Here is a 21,142-nt window from a genome sequence, read left to right on the forward strand (position 1 = left end):
AGCTGCCCTGTATAATTAGAGAAACAAGATAACACACTATCAAACCTTTCACTAATGAAGTAGCAATCTCTTTGTCAATGTACTCTACTTTACAAAAGTTTGTGAGTGATATTTTTTTCATTGTTTTAAAAAGGTCTCTTGATCAATGTGTTCATCCTGAATAAAAGTATTAATTTCCTTTTCTAATAAATAATAATATATATATAAAAAAAAAAAAAAAGGTACAAAAGTCTGACATAAGTACTGTGTACTCTTTATGTATTAATATGAACCTTACTAGGTTCATATTAATACCATACTAGGTTACTGCACCTCAGAGGTATGATTGTTGAAGTGTTTGTAAAGTTTGACTAAAGAATTGAGGACATGACTCCATATTATAATTACAGATCTAGTATTTATATCCTCACCTTATGAACTTGATTAAGTAGTGAATTGTTTCTTACTTGACACACAGCACCACTTAAAGAAGAGCGGACTGAAGGCCATCTTTTTTTCTTTAGTTCTAAAGTTCTTTCATAACTCACTACTGCTGTCTCTATATGAATGCATTTTTCTCCTCTAACCGTAAATGAAATGCTATGCAGTTTTAATTGAACTCTTCATAAAAACTGAAGACATACTGTAGATTCTGAAATGCTGAATGATTATTTCACAATGTGGCTTTGAAATGTCAACAGAACGTTTGCAAACTAATTATGTACAATCAAAATAAAAAAAGCTATATTTTGTGCATGGTGAACAAGTGATGCAATTTTTCATTTCTCCAAATATATTCATACATTTTAAGCAAATATTCATCGTTGGGTGAACTATTCCTTTAAACAGTCTTTAAAAATTATCGCATGAACCAAATAAATGAAAATGTTAACGGTAACAGCTTAATGATTGTTTTGGCTAACAGGTATAATTAAGCACTTATCAAACAGTGCTAGTAAAAAATATGAAAATAATGAAATTCGTATAACATTAGGATATCTTGATTTGAAACGAGAGAGAAAAAAGTTACTGAGATGTAATCCTAATTCCGGTCTCTGTAAACGATCTATAATAGGAAAACACAATTATCAATATTCCGCTGAATCGAACACATTTATCTCGCCCACTTTATGATTCAGACTAAACAGAACTGCTCAGTTGATATCTTGTTCTCACACCATGGACACTTTTCACAGAGCTGAGGTTTGATTTTCACACAAACATTCACTAGCAACTTTTGCTGCGTGGATAATGTCGCTGTGTATATTTATTACTTTAAAAATACAATAACACTATACGTATACGTGAAGCAAATATGTATAAGATATAAATATGTTGAGAATCTCATAGCTTCGTGAAGGCAGATGAAGTGCTCTCCTTCTCGGTTCCTCAGCTAACAGCCTGTGGGCGTCTGAGTGTGCAAACCTCCGGCAAGCTCACGTGCGTCTCAAGCCATCTGGACCCTGTTCACTGCCAAGTTACGTAAGTCTGGAAAAAAAAGAAAAGAAAGAAAGAAATATGGGCTCTGCACTATAACAACATCATCTGATATGACAATTCACTATAAACTCCGCTCAACACAGAATGGAAAGAAGTCAAAAACATAAAAATTATCATATACACAATTTTTCACTTTTGTATCTGAATCTGTACGTTATGTTTAACACATAGAAAAGTAAAACATTAAAGTCCCCCTATTATGGGAAATAAAGGGTTCATATTTTGGTATTGGGGGTCCTCAACAACAGGTTAACATGCATGCAGGGTCAAAAACACTTTCATCGAGTTATAATATGCATTTATTTTTTTTACCTTGCTTGCACAACGACTCCCAAAATGATTCATTTTTCCAAACAGCTCCTTTGCATGACACTAATCTGCGGTGATTGGTCTCATTTTCATTTCATAATAAAAATTCTGATAAAGCAGCATTTGTGTACACAGTGCTGCTTTATGTACTCACTGCGTTCCTCGGAAACCGATATTTTACCGCTACAAAAGCGGCACCTAGTGGCAAGAAAGTAATTCGCATTTTCATTCAGACCAACGAGAGAAGTCCGAAAAGTGGGCGGGCAATATGCTAATGTTCTGTGCTGACGTCGGCTTGAGACTCGTTTCAATGAATCAGAGTCAACACTCTTGAGAGACAGTAACTTTATACTCTGTGTACTTTCATATTTAAACCTTTGCAGGATGTTTTAATTCACTTAGAGCTGTGTTACACATTGCATGAAAGGTAATTTTCAAAAATCCATAATGGGGCACTTTAAGAAAGCAGCAAGTGCCGTTTTGGAAGAGCGTTCAGACCATTTACATGAAAAGTACAAGTAGTGAAAAAAAAAAAAAATTTGCACATTAGTTTAATTCTCTCACAAGTGGATATACTTATTTTATTCAGTTATATATACATACATTTGCATTCAAGAATACTGAGTTACTGGACTTTAATTGTTTACAAAAAATATTTTTAATGTTAAAATGTTGTCAGTTTTCTGGTGTTTGGATTGATACGCTTTCATACGGGTAAATTAACCATCTAAACATCACATTGTGCCAGTTAATATTGCAGGGTAGGGCGAGAGATACGATCACCTGACTCTACCGTTTTTAAGAGCCTCCATCTGTTCTTTAATAAATAAGATTCAAATTACATTTCACAATGGACATGGAGACACACTTAAGTCTTGCTAATTTTAGGACCTGCAAAATTGAAAACTCTTTTAGTAGCTGGTGTGAAACAGATCAGTGATGGTCAACTAGTATCTTATACACATTTCAATAATACTACAAAACACTTATAAAGAGCACCCAGATGAATACGGTAATGTTTGGACTTACTGTCCATGTCACAGGAATGTCTTAAACGGAGTAAAAGAGGTTATCAAAACCGTGATGAGGAACTAATTAAATATAGGGGTTCTAACACTTTTTAACCTGTCTATTTAGATGACTTTTTGTGAACTTACACGGTACTTGGATGATTTTTCTGGTACTAACAAATGGATTAACAGAATTAATTATATTATTGTGTAAATGTCTCAAAATGTCCCACAACCAGAATGATGTTTAACGCAGGCATGTCTGTGTTTTTTTTTTGCTGATTAAAATGTTAGAACAACTGTAGGAAATGTTAGTCATTATAACTTTTTAACATTTCCATATATTTCAGGTTTTCCATGATTGTGGGAACCCTATAAATGAAATACAAAACGGAGGAGAAAAAATGAAAATAAGGATAGCTTTTATTAAGCATGCAGTCTATGAAGCACTACATACACTTATCAAATATTTACCAATTGGTTAGCATCAAAACACAATATTTAAATGTAAATCAAAAGTTTAAAGTTCATAAAGTTATTAAAAAGTATGTCTAGTAATGCATGTGGGTCGAAGATTGTGTTTCTCATTGGGGAAAAAAAAAGTTCATAAACATACAAAACATTTAATGATGTAAAAGTAAAATCAAGGTGTAAATAAGTCTGACCCTGTGCAAAAACCATCAATTATGCATGTTTGTGCAAATATTTCCAATCCGCCTGAAACAGATTTTAATTAGATGGGACAGAATAACTCATACAATTACTCAAACAATCAAAACACTTTACAGAAACACAAATTAAAAAACCTTGAGCTCTTGCATGTAATAAATAGAAAGCTACTTCTCTATATTCAATCTTTCTGTTCAGTTCGATACTTTCCTTGTCCTCAAAATACAATATGCTTGTAATGAATTCCCTTTTTGAATGTGACCTCACTGTAAAACACACCCTATACCCACCTCAGGCCGTTCAGAAAATAAATCTATTTCAGAGACTTCAGTCAGCTCCCATGCCTCCTTCCAAAACACTGTGGAATAAGCAAAGGTTATGAAATATGGAAAAATAAAAACAAATGTTCCCACTCTAAATCTAGCTTATGCATATCCTGTACTTCAAACTCTCTGTCCTTCAGTTAAGGTAACAGTAAACATATTATTGGCTTTTATTAATATAATTTTATTTCTCTAAGTGTTTTCTTGGTCCTTGGTGCAAAAGTCTGGTCTGCAACATCTGGAAGTTCAGCTTCATATTGCTTCCTCATGTCTTTTAAGTCTCACGCCCTGTCATTAGCATGGTTTGTATGCACACATGCACTCTTCTACAGTCTAAGATTAGCACTGGTGGGCGTTGAGCGTTGGGGGAGAGACAGAAGACACTCTCACTCCGTGTAGTGCATGATGGACTCCACATAGTTTCCAGGGAAGAGTCCTGCAGTGGCACTCATCACACCTTCATACCAGCCATCATCATTCTTTTTAATGACATAGATGATGGCCCCCTCCTGGAAAGACAATTCATCTTCCTTGTCTCGCGTGTAGTCATAGATTGCCACCACTGAAAGCAGGAAAAACAAAGAGACAGCCAAGTTACTAATGACTAGGCATGTGTGGAAATTTGAGCACCAATCATTCAGTTGCTTACATTTTGATGCTAATTTGATGATTCTATCAGCTTTGAAAGAAGCCTTATTTGGACCGTATTTGTTTCACATGGGGACATCTGTAACAATAAATCTGTATTGCACCTCAGTCATAAAAATGAGCAGAATCAAGTTGATGCAAACTTTAATTTATACAAGGTAAACATTTGAACCAACTACTTGTTGGACTAGTAAAATGATTAAGTTGTGCAATCACTGATTTATATAAATGTAAATAATAAACTTATTGGATACCATAAAAATGGTCCATTTAAAAATATTTTTATTTTTCTTTCTCCCACTGACTTTAGTGGAGCACAGTCATTCTTATAAAAATTTTCCAAAATTGTATAAATAATTTTTTTTTAAATGTGTGCAGGGAAGTGCAGCAGTTATCACATGGTTCTTGGCAATGGTCAAATAGGATATACAAGCCAAGTTTTGGATTGACGCCTTCTTGAAAACTCAGAGACGTTCTGTATTGGGACAGCAGTAAAATCACAGACTAGCTCCTGTAACTGTAGAAAACACCTTATGTCCCCAAGAAAAACAATTACTGTCTGAAAAGTACTTGTAATTCTAGTAGTGTCAGTGTCATTTAACAACCACCTCAAGCTGCAAAAACAGGCCATTCACAAACCATCATTGGTACCAACGTCACAATGAGCGCTGATGTACATCAGTGTGAACTATGTTGGTATGCCATACCTAGCCAACCTTTTTATTTAACAATCTAACAAACGTCTTCAAAATGTTCAATGTACCTTTCTCCAGGTAAGTTTGTGGAGCCCAGGATGGGTCTTCTTCAGCGTAAGGGTCACTGTACTCCACCACAGAAGATGACTCTTCCTCATAGTCTTCTGGAGGTGGAACCGGGTTTTGGATCTCCTCAAACACCGGCTCTTCTGAAGGGGGAGGTGGGGGAGGTGCAGGAGGTTCATCTGAAACTGAGAGCAGAGAAATTAACAGGAGGCACATAGACCAGGACTCCTTTAGACAGGAAGGCCATGCAAGCTCATGGATCCATGCAGAAAGCACAGGGTAAATTATGATATGGATGTTTGAATGGTTTACTGTGAGAAAGAAACAGTGATGGGTTTTTCACTCCTAATATTCTCAGATAGACAGACGCATACACAAACAAGAATGCACCTGTATAAGAAAATGACAATGCAATCAGTCTGCCTTTGACACAACTTGACTGTTTCGCAAACTAAAGAGTATGTTAGGGTTGTAACAATACACTCACGTCAAGTTCATGTCATGTATACAATACTGATCTCGGTGATTCAATACCAAAATAGAGTTTAAAAAGTATTTTTTCAGAAATTATTACTTTCAAAACATGGAAAACAAAAAGTACTGTTAAGTAAAATACTAAATTTGGTATTATATCAGCAGTGGATTATTATATTGGGTTTGGTCCTTTTCCCCATGCACTGATTACATACATTTAAGATTTAAATATTGTATTTTTTTTAAATAATGTATTTTATTTTTAATTTATTAATAATAATAATACATGGAAGCTCATATATGTATAATATATTGTTATACCCCTACTGCATATGTAAGATTCTTTTAAAATGGAGGGCTGCCAATTTAACGTACGTACATTCAGTGGACTTTTCAGAAAACCATGTTTAACCTTACAGCATCATCTTAAAAACGGTGCTTTATGCAGAAGATGCTAAAAAAACAAATGAGGTGCATCACATGGCCAAAGATGTCGGTCTGACAGTCTGTGGACACCAACATTTAAAAAAAATATCTGACAGAAAAGCAGTGTCTGTGCCCATCATAAAGTATGCATTTTGTCTATGCAACTGTCTAAAATCTGCAGACTTGCTTTGACTTCTGACATCAAGCGTCAAAAATCTATGCAAATGTTGTGTAATTCCATCCTTAAAGTGCCCCTATTATGCAATTTGAAATGTTTATAATTCGGTTTTGGGAGTCGCCAACAACAGGTTCACGTGTCTGTTCACTGTGCTCTGATTGGTCCGATGACCCAGTCTGTTGTGATTGGTCTACTCCGTACAGCACTTGTCAAAAAAGGAATGCTTATCACCAGCGCTGGAATATGGCTTATCAATCATACATCCTATTAAAATAATACTAGTGCTCCACTGTTCTAAAAGTCAGGGAAAAAGATTGCTTCACATTTGGTAGTAAAGACCCAAGCAATAATGGTATGTGCGCTAGCCAAACACAGACAAATAGTACTGATAAACCACTGCAGTTTGAAAACCAATGTATTGCACCATCTTTTATCATGACTCCAAGTACAAGAGACATTCTATATTAATTGACACATTTCTAGAAAATAGCAGGCCCACAAATGGTTAGCAGAACTATAATGCGAGTGAAACTGGGCACTGACCAAAGACAACGGTTTACGAATCCCGCATTGAACTCAAGAGATCTCTAGAGAAGCAGCCGTCAGTGAAACAACGAGAACACAACGGTTTTAGATTATACTGCCACACAAATGTATATTATCCACACAAACGAGCTATAGCATTTGAAGTTTGTTTTCGCTGGTCTGGATGTCCACGCAGAGCGTAGGCGGGCATTATGCAAATATAATAATTTGAAACGAAATGTACAAATTTGAAGAATTTAAAACGACTAATTTCAGCGATTCCGAGTCGAATTTTGCTTTTGAGAGACATTAACTTTTTAATGCACTTTTAGCTTTACAACTTTTCAGACTGTTTATATTCACATACAGCTGCACTACACACTTCATGAAACGTAATTTTCAAAAATCCATAATGGGGCACTTTAAGTCTGCCTTAAAATAGTCATTGATACAACTATCCATCTGCCATAATGTTATCATGTGATTATCTTCACTTGGAGGTGAACTTTTTTTTCCAGGAAATATTGATATAATTTTAATATAATTAATAAAAATATATTTTTTATCAAATAGTAGTTTTTAATCAACTGACAGCCCTGAAACCAGGAAATATTTTCATGCTTTCAACAGCATGTTTTGTGATGACAAGCCACATTGAGCTGAATGTGTGTATGAGTGTGTCTTTAAAGGAGGGTCTCATCCAAGGAGCTCAAAGCCACTTACTGGTTTCCTGTACACGAGCCACAAAACCCGTCAGTGGAAGCTGGGGTGTGATCTGCAGTACGGAGGGGGGATGGGGGGCCACTGAGGCTAGTCCACAAGACCACAAAAGCACAGTAACAGCAGAAGGGGGGGGGGGGGGGGGGGGGGGGTGAGCAATGAACCAAGATGAACAAAGTGAATGTGAAAGGGAAAAACAGAAGAGAGTAAGCAGTTAGTTTAGTGTGTAAACACTGTCTGACAAACAGGAAGTGGTCACCTCAGAGCAGAAAAGATGAAGGGTGAATCTACACCAGCTAGAGAGTTCAGACTAACTCATTTTTACATCAAAGCACCAATCTGACTATGATAACTCTAGATTATCATTATGAATTTGATGAGAGAAATAAAGATGAATGCGGTAATCAAAGATGTGATGGTGTCAAATACAACAAGAAAGTAAAATGCAGGTACTGGGATCCATGATGATACTATGATGATACTATATCTCAGAGAACTAATTAAACTTCGGCTTTGATGAATTACTAGAACATGAAAGGTTTCAAGTCTGAATATTGAGAGCAGTACCTTGAATCTGATTGTAATAGGGCCCTCCATTCAGCTGGCTGGGGGGCATGGAAATCTGACCCGTGATTGAGGCCTGCCGCCGATATGGCAGCGAACCTCCCACTGTGGGTGTGATCTGTCTGGGGACGGGCCTGTTCATGCTGTAGAACTGAGGGCCACCTGGATGAACAACACAGCCATGAGAGACAGAAAAGACTGACTGCAGACTCGTCATTTTTTTGACAGTTAAGGTGGCATGTTTTCAGAAATGAATGTGATAAGAAATGTGAGAGGTCTACAGTCAGACTATTTAAGCACACACATTTTAATGACCAAATGGATCAATGATCCAAAAGCAAGTGTGAATGTCATGAAAATTACATTTAAACTGATCTGGACTAAGTTGGTTTTCACACTCGAACATCTTGGTGTGGACCAAAGTACATTTGGCATCAGACTTGGATTTATTTGGTTGAACTGAAAGCAGTTTTCTGCTTGACTAAGAGTACAGACTAAGAGTATCTCAAGGATTGTTTGCAATCTCTATAAACAATCTGGCCTAAATTTGAATGTGGAATCTTATTGATGATTACAATTTGCATATAATTTTTAATAGTGCGCTACAGGAATTATGCATTTTTGTAGGCTAAAACCTGGAAATGAGTTGGCATATAAGTATTTCAGGTTCCTTTGTCCTTAAGTCAATAGCCGCATTTCCACTGTCGAGCCAGTGCGAGCCAGGGCTTAAACCGGGCCGGGCAGGGCTGATAGCCTCGGGCCAGTAGCACCGAAGCCAGAATAGCGCAGGGTTTCCACAGTCAGGGCCTGAAGCTCTGCTGCGCGTCACTAAAACACGCCCTTTACACGCCTCTCAGGAACAACGTCATGCAACCTCATCATTCCACCAACAAAGATAAGTTATCAGAAAACTAATAAGAAATAAATCACTGGAACATGCGCGATCACACAGGAACATGTTAAAAGCGGCCGTTTGTTTGCATGCTTTGTTAAATATTCAAATTCAAAAGCATTGATGTTTTAACTATAGAATAAGTGATAGGCTACATTGATCATAATGATTTAATTTATCAGGACTCAAAATTAAAATCACACATAAATACACATTTCTATTATATTTATTTTTAACGCTTATGAAAATAGCCTGCTTATTCAGTCGAGCCTGTTTCTGTTTATTTGCAGCCACAGTAGCCACATTTAGAATGAATGATAATATCTCTATTTTTATAAAAGCTCCCGAACAAAAACATTATTATATTTTTTATGATAGGCAACGTGAGGTTAACTCTCGAGACGAGGCTTGTGACAGATAATATAAGTTACTAAATAATTACATGATTGTGATAGAGAATAAGAAGCTGACGTCGGATTTCTTCAAGCGGTCATATTTACATAGTCTTTTACATCGCTTAAAAGATTTCTGCCTCGTTTAGTGATTATAATCCACATCGGATCAAGTTATTTCAAACACTCGCTGCTGACTGAAAGTGAGTTTTGAGCTCAACTTATTCTAAAGTGTTTAATGCTGGTGTTATAGCTCTTAGCTTTTTGAAATGATCCGCTAAAAAATCTCTTCTACCTCAAATATGTTTTTAAATAAAGACTGAAAGAGTTGTCAGAAGCACAATGGTGGTGACGTTAAAGTCTTGCATTCGTAGTATACTTAATTTGTACTTCGTGTACTTCTGCCAATTGTATTTAGGCTTCAAAATGTATAAAATCTGTTATCTTGTGAAGATTATCTTGATAGATAAAACGTGTAAGAATCAGAAATTTGTTATACACAGAGCTTGTTTTCTGCAATAATCCAAAAGCCAATGAAAAAAAATCTGGTGCCATTTTTATTGATGACAAAACGAACAAGTTTGAGTAAGAAAAAACAACGAATCCATGTGTGAAAACAGCCTGAGAGACTCATGAGAAAGCAAAATGAGTAGGTCACAAAGAACAAAACTTCACCACAGAACAGCGAGATGTGTCAGTAGGTGGTGAATGAAACGGGGACAGAAGGTGTGACTGATGGGCTGGAGATGGGCCGGACAGTGGCAAACTCACCTGTCCCAGAGTTGGTGTTGGATGTAGCACTAGCTTCAGCTGAATCGAGGGGTGGCTGAGGGGGAGGAGAGCCTTTATCTGGGGTCAGAAAGCTCACAGTGGAGTCGGGGTGAGTTGGAAGAGGTTCAGGGATTGAGGTGGGGTTGGCTGAGGGTTGTGTTAAATTAGAGGAAGTGACAGAAGGCTGAGTGGAGTTAGTTAGAGCCGAGGGTGTGCTGATAGTAGCAGCTTGAGGTTGAAAAAAGGAAAGAGGGAGGAAACCAAATGAGAAATGCTTTTTGCATTTCGCTTAAAGGGAGCTAATGTGGGGCATGCCAGGAAAAAGTCCTACTTTAGTCTCAGAGAACTCTCTACATGATCAAAGAAATAGTATATAGTAGTATATCAGTGATATCCAATTCTGTTCCTGGAAGGCCACCTTTCATCGTTTAGCTCTAGCCCTAATTAAACACACCTGGACCAGTCAATCGAGGTCTTCAGGATCACTAGAATCTTCCAGGCATGAGTAGCCACTTTTCCACTGTCAGGCCAGTGCGAGCCAGGGCTTAAAATGGGCCGGGCCGGGCCGGGCCGGGCTAATAACCTCGGGCCAGTAGCACAGAGGATAAAATAGCGCTGCATTTCCACTTTCGAGCCAGAAGCTCCACTGCGCTTCACTAAAACCCACCCTTAACACACCTCTCAGGAACAACGTCATGCAACCCCATTATTTCACCAACAAAGAGAAGTTATCAGAAAACTAATAAGAAATAAATCACTGGAACATGCGCGAACACGATAACAGCAGCCTTTTGTTTGCATGCTTTATTAAATATTTAAATTCAAAAGCATCTGTTTCACTATAAGTGATAGAAACCCCGCCTTTGTTCATAACCACTCCTCTAGACCACTTTGGCCCAAGGTTTTCGTCGGGCCAAAAAACCCCAGCCGTTGGCCTTGAGGAAGCCCTGGCGAGGCACAATCAAGCCCCAGAAGGGACAGTGCAAACGCGACTGGCTCTGGCACGCGGCTCGTGTTGGAGCTAAGCTCTGCAGGACAGTGGCCTTTAAGAAGCAGGATTGGACACCCCGGATGTATATGCAAATCTCATAAAAAAATTCCTTGTTTTTAATCATTTGACAGCAAAAACTGTGGCTGCTGAGTTTCACCCATTCTGAGTACATCCAAAATGTTATCATTTCCTTGACCTCTTGTCATCAAAGTGCTTTTTCAATGCACAGAAGTACATAGTTCGAATCCCAGGTAATACATTGGAATTGTATACTTCCAATGTTGTAAGTCCCTTTGTATAAAAGTACCTATCAAATGCACTTTACCAACCAGTGTTGCATAACATTTTTTCTGAAGCTATACAACAGTTTTGTGATTAATAGACCAATATTTCAAGCAGCCACTCACTGAAAATTTTACTAAAAACTACTACACTGTGATGCATGTGAAACAGTAGCAGTTGACACCATAGGACAACTGCATACAATTTTCATTAGTTCTAACAGTTTTTCTCTGGAAATATAACTCTTTTTGCTTTCCACAAAAACAGAAAAATACATACAAATTTGGAGCAACATGAAATTATGAAATTAGATCTTTTGAATAAACTATCCTATTAATGTTAAAGCATTTGAATCTAGATATGAAGCCTGCTATTATTAACACACCACACTTTTTAAACAAGCTCTCATTATAAATGATCAAAAAACTGATGATTGCAAGCAGTATATACGTTAAGTGTGCTTTCTGTGATAAAGATGTCACCTGGGAAGGCGCTGGGTGGAGAGGGTGTGGGCACAGCGATGGGAACACCCACACTGCCGCTGCCGCTGTTTTCACGACTGCTGCTGTGACTGCTGGGATGACTGCTGCCACTGCTCCCACTGCTGAACAAACGCTAGATTACACACCTCAGGTACATATGCCTCAGGTTATACACATACTGACATCCAAAGACTCACACACAGAGACAACAAAACAGATGAATCACACACTCTCCAATACAAGTGCTCTCAAATACCATCATGTTACTATCATACAAACTCAGACACATACACAGATACAAAGATGAGCAGCTCACACATGACAAGAAGACACAGCAGCATTGTGGGTAGAAAGTACACTCATAGTCAGCATTCACACTGAATACGCAAATGCAGAGTACATGCATGAGATTATGTGCTTGAGATGAAGAGAAACGAGCAAGAAGAAATGCACAAAATCAATCAGTATTGAGATGAAGGTCTTTGAGTAAGATACTTTCTTGAGATGAAAAGAGAAACAGAGCAAAGTCAGGCAAAAATAGAGCTGAAGCAACTGAAGAAAAGCAACTCTTTTTAATGAGAGGTAAAAAGAAGTTTGAAATATTTTCATAATTAAGACATTTGAGAATTAATGTTCAAAACTGTCATATCAGACAGCATAACCAACCATCTTTTCAAGAGTCCATCGTTCTAATTAAATCATAAATTCCTGTAGGCAAAATATATATTTTTTTCTATTCATTTTTGGGATGGGCCAAGACCAAGGCTTTTCTTTGCAGTTTTTGTGATTAAGCCCCAATTATGAGGGGAAATGAGACTCAAAACCTCCATCCTTGAAGTGCTACAACTCCAAAGTGCCAAGGTTCCAGCAACTTCAACTTTCTGTAGCCTCTAAATGCACGATTAAAGCTGAACTCCATTTATAAAGGCTGTGATGATATTAACGTGTTCTCAAATATGAATTTGAATATAGTCAGATCATCAGCCCTTCTGAACGTCAGGAGGGCACAATCGTTGTTATTTTCGTCCAAGATGTTCAATAACATGTCCAACTGGCAGACAGATGGGAGAGGTCTGGGGGAAACGGCACCAAATGCTCTTTTTCGGATTCTGCACTGAGTGACAAGAGGTGGCCATAAAGAGCATGTGGGAGGACTCCAACATGCATTCCCAGCTCAGGGTGAAAACATTAGAAATGGTAAGAGGTGTTTTCTAAGAAAAGGTTGTAAGTGTATTGAAGAGTGTTCCTGCTCAAGTAAAAACATGGGATGCTAAAACCAACAAGGTCAGGGTTCGATTCCCAGGAAACACACATTATAAAATCGCTTTAGATAAGTGTCAGCCAAATGCGTAAATGAAGATGTTACAAGCATCCCTGCAAATGGCACAGAGATCAAAAGAGAACAACTGAGAGCCATTACATAATTACAGACACAGCAGGTCTGCGCTTCAAAGGAAAGACTGAGAGAACTATCTGCAAGAGTCTTGTGCTTGTTCTGCATTAGAGCTGAATTGCTCTTTAAAATCCTCAGGAAAAATAAAACAAGAAAGGTAAGTTTGAGATGGGAGACAGAGAACATTTCAGAGAAAGAGATGCTCTGCAGTCATTTGAGAGCATCTTCAGGCGTTTTTATCCTCCATGACATTTGTGAGCACGCTAACGTCACTCGCAACTGGTTGCCAAGGTTTCAGATTATGCAACTGTGCAGATAATCAACGATGCTTGTTTTAGAAGTGTTGGGGAAAAGCGATGTCTGTGTGAAAAAGCTTTATAGCAAAACCTACTAATCAATGTCAGCTAATAAATACATGTACATGAACTCACTAAAGTCCCTAACTGTAGCGTGAGAGAGGCATGCTCTGACAAAAAGGAGAGGAAATGGGTAATGGTACCTGTAAGTGCGGTTCCTCTGATTAACAGATGCTGTGCGCACAGGACTTTGCTGCAGAACGGGAGCCATATTGCGTGTGGGGCTTGGGACATAGTCGTTAGGTACCACCGGAGGCCGCACTGGCTCAAGAGTTCTGTAGGGGGAGTGCCTCCTGTTGGGAGGGACAGCAGTTTAACAACCTTGGGGAAACTTGATCAGACAATTTTGCTTGACAATGTCTGTTATTCTCCAAATAAACAATCAGGAGTTCAGCATTCCAAAACAAAACAGTTATAATTCTTCAACAGCATGATCTCAGTTTTCTTTGAAAGGAGATTCCATACATACTTTAAGGTTCTGAAACACAAATAACAAAAAAATAAAGCACTTTGGATTTGAGGTCAGGAAAGTGCAGGTGATAAAATGTTTGAATTCTGAATGGAGGATGACAGACAACCAGGCCCGGATAAAGAATTCAGCCCCCACCCCCACCCACAATCAAAGTCTTGAATTATAATGTACTATTTGTTGGAAACACTTCTATCTTATGAAGGACAATATCACCACCTGTAAATATTCTCATCATCAAACATACATCATTCATCATACAGGATTTAAACTGATCAACACCTGTACACATCCTCTATCATACAGGGTTTACACCAGACATTTGCAACAATGCTTTCCTGGACAACAGCAACAATATCAAGACATCTCCCTGCATAGTGTAACTCACTGGCATGCATGTACATGCACATACTGGCTCACCTCTACCAATCCAGATCTATGAATCAGATTTTTAATAATTTAAACACATACACACACCTGTCTTTTAGGTAGGGTTGGGTACCGACACCCGGTGCCAATATGGGACCTATGGAACCGGTATGCACCGAACTGAATAAGATTTTCGATGCCTCATTTCGGTGCCGCTTAAACGCCTGAGCGATCGATTGAAATATTTGTCCTGGTTCTCCAAAATTGACAAAAGAAACGTGGGTGTCGCTAGGCTTTTTTAGTGGGGCTATAGCATTTAGCTCCATAAACTGTACACAAATTTGCGATCACCTCTGAGTCAGTACCCTTAAATTTCATATGAAAATGGCAGCAGACCTGTCTCCTCCCCGTCTTTCAGCGCGCTCTTCAATCCGCAGACTGGGGCATAGCAGCACTAGCGGAGCTCAAACAGAAACAGAGGACACGAGGTGTGTGTTTATCGATAGATTGTTAGAACATCTATATCTGTGCAGTTCTTTGTCATAAATACAGTTTACAAAAGGTCACGAGGGAGCAGTCGGTTTCTCATCTACTGTAAAGTTTTCGCTTGTCACCACTCATCACAACCACAGCTGTTTCCTCCAGCGACAATGGAGCCCTTAACACATATGAACAAATACTTTAATTACACTTATTTAAATATACTAAATCTAATTATACGTACTTTATACATACACTACTGTGCAAAAGTCTTTGTCTTAGGCAGTCTGTTGTCAGACTGCTTGTGCATTCAACAATCTCACTAGATTATTATTAAAATGAATGTTTGGAAATGTAAACTGACATTTCTTTCTGACTACAGCAAAAGAAATAACGGTCTTAAAACTTTTTTGGAGTGAAAATACTAATGTGCCTAAGACTGTACTTTACAAAATGACATTGTTGCTACTTTAAAAAGAATGAGCATACAGTCATTCACTTTATCAACTGATTAAAGACAGTGACAGATGCGTCTTTTGCGCGCTCAAGTTCGTTATTTCCAATGTAGGCGCGCGGTATGTGTGCTCATAATGGAAGCGATGCGCGTCCGCACCGCATCGAGTTAAAAACATCTCAACTTTTCAGAATGCCACAAGCGCACCGCAGGTCATGTGACAAGAACTAAACATTCAGCTTCATCCTTTCCAGTACCAACGTTGAAAGCTCAGCCAAGATGAAGGAACAGCTGATCATAGCTGTATATGGATTGCCATTTTGAAATTAATTTAGTAGCCAGCTACTGAAAGCGATTTTTTGTGCTGCAAATCCATTTATCCTTTGCTGAAATGTCCGCGTCTTCATGGAGAGAGCGCGTCATTGTTACTTAGCAACGGCAGACGCCTGAGGAGCGCTTCTGCCCGAGCGCTTTGGAAAGAAGGAGAAAGCGGCACGCCTAGCGTTTTCCACGCGTTTTTAGTGAAAAACAGCCCCTTATTCATTATTATTTTTTGCTTGCATACATCTTCAAATATGCCGTGGAGAATCACAGAAAGTGACCAAATTAGGTTTTATTGTCAACTTTTTTTTAACTTTTTTTTTTTTTCCTCGAAATTCGAATATCATTTTTATTCATCGAATAATTAGAGCAGAACGAATATTCGAATGTTCGACTATTCGTGCACACCCCTATTTAATAGGCCAAACTGGCTTTTGGCTATTGAAAACAATAACCGTAACCATCTGAAATTAACGGCAGTAACTGCACAGTAAGTAGCCTACATTAAATAAAAACAATTTGAATTGAGTTGAAACTACAGAGAACTGGCCTTAAATGAAAATATTAACTGTAACCATGTGAAATTAAAGGCAACAACTGCATATTTCTACATTCCAAACACCACAATCAACACATATTTAATAAGAGGTTTCTTAATCAGCGTTCAGTATTTGTTTTAGTTTTTAAATTTGGTTTAAAAAAAAAAGTATTTACCAGTGAGACAAAATAAAAGTATAGTATATAAATAATTTATTGTTAAATAATCAATATGTTGGTGCGAATAAAACAAAGATGCAAAGGGTTTCATTCGTCCAATAAAAAAAAAAAATAGGGTTATGATTCACATCTATATTTTTTTATATTAAGCCAATGAAAAATAAATAACTATTGGCTCAAGTAAAAAAAATATAGATGTGAATCATTACCCTAAATTCTTTTAATTGGATGAATGAAACACTTTTTTCAGTGTGCAACAGCAGGTGATTTTTAAGTCAATGTAATTTTATGGTAAAATAAAAATAATCATCCTATACAGAACTGATGTTTACTTCTAGATTTTCAAACGTGTATGCAAGTTCTACTTCACACAAAAAAAAAAAAAAAAAAAAAAAAAAAAAGCATTTCAGTTTTGTCCATTTGGTTTCTCATCCAACACGCAAGAAGTTGAGCTGAACATCCATGTAGCTCTGCACTTCCAGTGCTGAACGGCTGCCCGTGTCCTTCGCACAGATTTTGAAATGCTTCCAAACAAATGACATGATAGCGAATGATTACAATGTAGTATTTGAAAAAAGACCAAAAACCAGCTGATTGTCGATCGCGTATTTTAAGCAAAAACCGTCCGGTTCCGATTCATGGCTGGTCAACCCGTGCATCCCTATTTAATATGGTGTGCAAAACAATACTGCAACGTTTTCATGCCTTTTTATGAAGTGCACACAAACAGTATTAGAGGTCGACCGGTATATCGGTCGGCCGATATATCGGGCCGATATTTGTCATTTTTTTTTTATATATCGGCATCAGCCGATATCTGTGTTTAGTAGCGCCGATTTAAAGTCAGGCACGTTGGCGGGCAGCCCCGTGTTATTGGTGCGGTGGAAAGTGCTGCTGCTGCCACTGCATGTGAAGCACCCCAAGCCAAAACTTTTGGAAGATTCAACAGCAGTCCTGGGAGATAAAGGTAGTCAGAGAATTTCACTCTGTAAATGGGGTGGAGAAGTTGGCAGCTCTAACAAACACTGCAGCGTGACGTTACCAAAGTAAACTGTCTCTGACGTTACTCCGCCCCGCTCACAGACAGCACCGTGCTCGGAGAGACAGCTGTCCTGGAGCTGCCCAGAACGGTGAATGACATTTGTTCGGAGGCATGGTTTGATGCAGACAATAACCAGTTTTCCATCCAACTCATTTGTATTTAGGGATGTCAATATTCGATAATTTCCATGATCGATCTTCGTTTAAATTAATGATCAATTAATTACTTTAATGCTGCAAAATGCGTCTGCAGCGGTATTATTATTATGTGCAAAAGCCACTTGGAAAAAAAGCTTTCTCACCCGAATTAAAGGGGTTTTAGTCTGAATAAAATGCTAGTAGCAGGACTGTAAAATGAATAGATGTGATTATGATCATTTAATAAAATGAAGAGAGCGCGCCATACGTTGGAGATCATTTTACTTTGTTGACTGTTTCTCGTCAAGGAAGACCGCTGAATGCGCCTCTTTAAATGGTTTCGTGGTGCTCGTTGTTGTATTTTAAAACGCATCTGCAATGTTTTCAAATGACACACTATAGTAGTGGTGCAACGGATCATCATTGATCAATATGTTCGGTTCGGCACTCACGTGACCCGCGGATTGATTTATGAAAAAAAAAGTTGCGCATGTTTAGTCCACACTAAGTGGTAATGGCGAGCGGATGAACGGAGGAGCTTGAACGGCCCGCGCATTTTGTATTCCCTGTCAGATATAATGATGTGGAAAGAGGTTAGAGTGAAAATATTGTGCCAGATCTTTATGAACAGGAGAAGAAAACAGTTGTGGATGAACTATCCCGAGCATCCTCTGTTGCGCTCACGACAGACAGGTGGACGTCCAGGGGGACGGAGAGCTCTGTGATGATAACTGCTCACTTCATCACAGCACACTGGGAGATGAGAAGTCGGGCTATTATGTTAAAAAGAAGATATTATGTGCACTTTAAGTTGATTTCATATATTTTAATTTAATAATTTAATTTTAATAAAAAAAGACAAAACGTATGTTTATTTGTCTTGGCCTTTTTTTTTTTTTGCTGATCCGAAAAATGATCCGATCCATACGAGGACGAGCGACCGCGGGTTTGACGAGATGTATTTGGAGGTTATTGCTCACGTCTCGTTCTGCACATATCCAAATGTTTCCATATTCGCAATGTATCTGAATGTCAAACTATAATATTTTTTATTTATTTAATGTAAACTAGACGATAAAGATCATCCTCTTCACATGAGCAAAAACGTCCTTGGCATAACAGCGGAGTGGACCAGTATACTACGGTCTATTTAAACTGACCAGTGTAAACTTTTAAATGTTTGGTTGACTGTACTTTATTTTAATAATGAACAGACTGCGATGTAAGTTTGAAATTAGAATGCACTTTAGATGTTCTGTGTCATTTATACCAAACACAAATGTTGTTGGTTGCTAGTGTGTTTGCAGCACTACTGATATTTATTTTTTATATATTTATTTTTTTATATTTTTCAGATTTTTATTTTTAAAATTGTATTTATTTAAATGTATATTTAAGTTTACATTTATGTTTCAACAAACTTGAAAAATTCTACTTGATAAATGCTCTAAAACTTTTATGTAAATGATTGACTTTTATTTATATATATATATATATATATTACCTGTTTTATATAATTAATACTTGGTCAGTTTATTGATTTGTTTGGTTAACTTTGGATAATTTTTTTTATTTTAATACTGTGCAGTGCACAAAATTAAGATTCGAGAAATGGTTCAAGTCTGTGCTCAATAAATGATGATAAGTTTAGAAATGTTGTGCATCCACTTATTATTAGTGTGACATTTTTGCATGCAAATGAAGAGGAAAACTTTAAGATATCGGCCCTAAAAATCGGCAGCACATATCGGCCATTGGCTGACCCTGACCTCTAAACATCGGCATCGGCTATAGAAAAACCCATATCGGTCGATCTCTAAACAGTATTACTTTGTTTTAACATGTATAGTTAAGCATGTGACTCTCTTGAAACCAATAATCGCATCTCTTTTGATAATTGATGATAATAGCGCTCTGCGGGTTGCTCTGAACGTGCTGTAAAAAGGGGACATTTCTGGGGACCAGAAACTGAGATTGTCCCAGGTTTACGTGAACTTGAATTTCTTAAATATTTATCTGTACCCGTTTATCTTAAATATTAATCTGTACCTCGCATTAAACTATGGTACGGCTTCAGAAGACTTGGAATGTAGTGCACGAAAACGTTATGGTGATTTATAATGTTAATGTTATAATGTTGTGCCTTTTGTGGGACTTAACAATAAAAGTACACATATAGAATATTCGATTTGGATCGGTCTTGTCTTACCAATATCAGATCCGGCAGAAAATGGCAGGATCAGAGCCAATACTGATAATGAGTATCAAATCGGTGCATCCCTAAAACCTTGATTTTTTTTCTTAATTGGTGTCTCTTAAACACAGCCACACAATAAATCTCTCACCCAAAAAATCCAGCTCACATTAATACATTTTGCTGAAAATCATGCTATTTTGCCAGTGACATTTTTACCGTATTATAGTAAACTAATTACTGTACTTTTTTTTTTTTAAATCAGCATTAAAGGACAAAAAAATACTACTCTTTTCCACAGTATAATAATGAGAATTCACATAGAAAGCTGCTTAATTGTAATGAAAATAAATGTCAAAAACAATTGACCCTTTCTTGACAGGTTTGTTAGATATACCCAACAGTTTTAATAGATATGTATGGACTTACAACTTCCCTTGACTTGCATATGCATTTTATGAGGGAATGAGCTTTAGCTGTGTTGCTGACCTGTCCAGTAATCAACATGCAATCTGGCCTGCAATGACCAGCCATCATGGGGCAACACGGGAAACCAAAAGAGAGCCAATCTGCACAGCGAACGCTCAGAAAACAGGGCAGGACACACCCTCTCTCCTCAGTGCTCAAAAACATCAAGCCCCATCTTAATAATGAACACATTAAAAACAGAGCATATCAGATCTTTTATAACCAGTTTTATGCTTTCACAATTTTTTGTGCATATTTAACACACCTCTTTTCACACCCAAATGTAAATCAGGCTCTTCAATGGCATGAAGGGAAACAAGGGATGTAACAGATAATGTCATATGTGGGGCTGAGGTTGAATTCTCCGAGGACTAAGGTCGGTAACACACTGGATTAGTGTTGTCACGATACCAAAATTATTGTTTCGATACCTAGTCAAGAATTGCAATTTCGATACTCTTTCGATACTTTTCCTGAAAAGGGAAAATACACTCAAATATCATTGCTGTGCTTTATTTTAAAACCGGGAAAACATTCTAATCATATAACACACTAATAAATGAACATATGAACAGCAGATATATGTTAAACATTTGAACAAAATATGAAATATCAAAATATAAAAAAAAATTTGAGCAATGACATTGAAGGTAAAGAAAGAATAAATTTAGCAGCATTATCATAAGCAGTTATCATAAGAAACATAAGAGTAATAAATTATCTTGATTCTGAACTTTGAATAAAATGTTTCTGAACTCGGAAGATTAAGTCAAAAGATAAATAATATCAATTTAAGCAATGGTATTAAAGTAAAAAAAAAAGCAAATAAAATTTAGCAGCAATATC

General features: G+C 37.4%; 1 protein-coding gene across 14 annotated transcripts in view; it reads right to left on the reverse strand.

The window, feature by feature from the left end:
- Window positions 1–3,203: 3,203 nt before the first annotated feature.
- LOC132152779 (abl interactor 2-like) overlaps window positions 3,204–21,142 on the reverse strand; it is a 56,730-nt gene continuing 38,791 nt past the window's right edge. For 2 of the 14 annotated variants that reach the window (XM_059561662.1, XM_059561664.1), the window contains 7 exons: window positions 13,789–13,938; window positions 11,897–12,015; window positions 10,142–10,369; window positions 8,090–8,248; window positions 7,526–7,612; window positions 5,202–5,384; window positions 3,204–4,352 (listed from right to left, as the gene is read on the reverse strand). In XM_059561662.1, coding sequence (XP_059417645.1) covers window positions 4,177–4,352; window positions 5,202–5,384; window positions 7,526–7,612; window positions 8,090–8,248; window positions 10,142–10,369; window positions 11,897–12,015; window positions 13,789–13,938 — 1,102 coding nt within the window. In that variant the 3' untranslated portion in view covers window positions 3,204–4,176. Of the gene's footprint in view, window positions 4,353–5,201; window positions 5,385–7,525; window positions 7,613–8,089; window positions 8,249–10,141; window positions 10,370–11,896; window positions 12,019–13,788; window positions 13,939–21,142 lie in introns of all 14 variants that reach the window. The other 12 variants (XM_059561661.1, XM_059561663.1, XM_059561667.1 and 9 more) reach the window with 7 other exon arrangements.

Source organism: Carassius carassius, chromosome 11 (assembly GCF_963082965.1).
Source record: "Carassius carassius chromosome 11, fCarCar2.1, whole genome shotgun sequence".
In the NCBI taxonomy this organism is placed as follows: domain Eukaryota; kingdom Metazoa; phylum Chordata; class Actinopteri; order Cypriniformes; family Cyprinidae; genus Carassius; species Carassius carassius.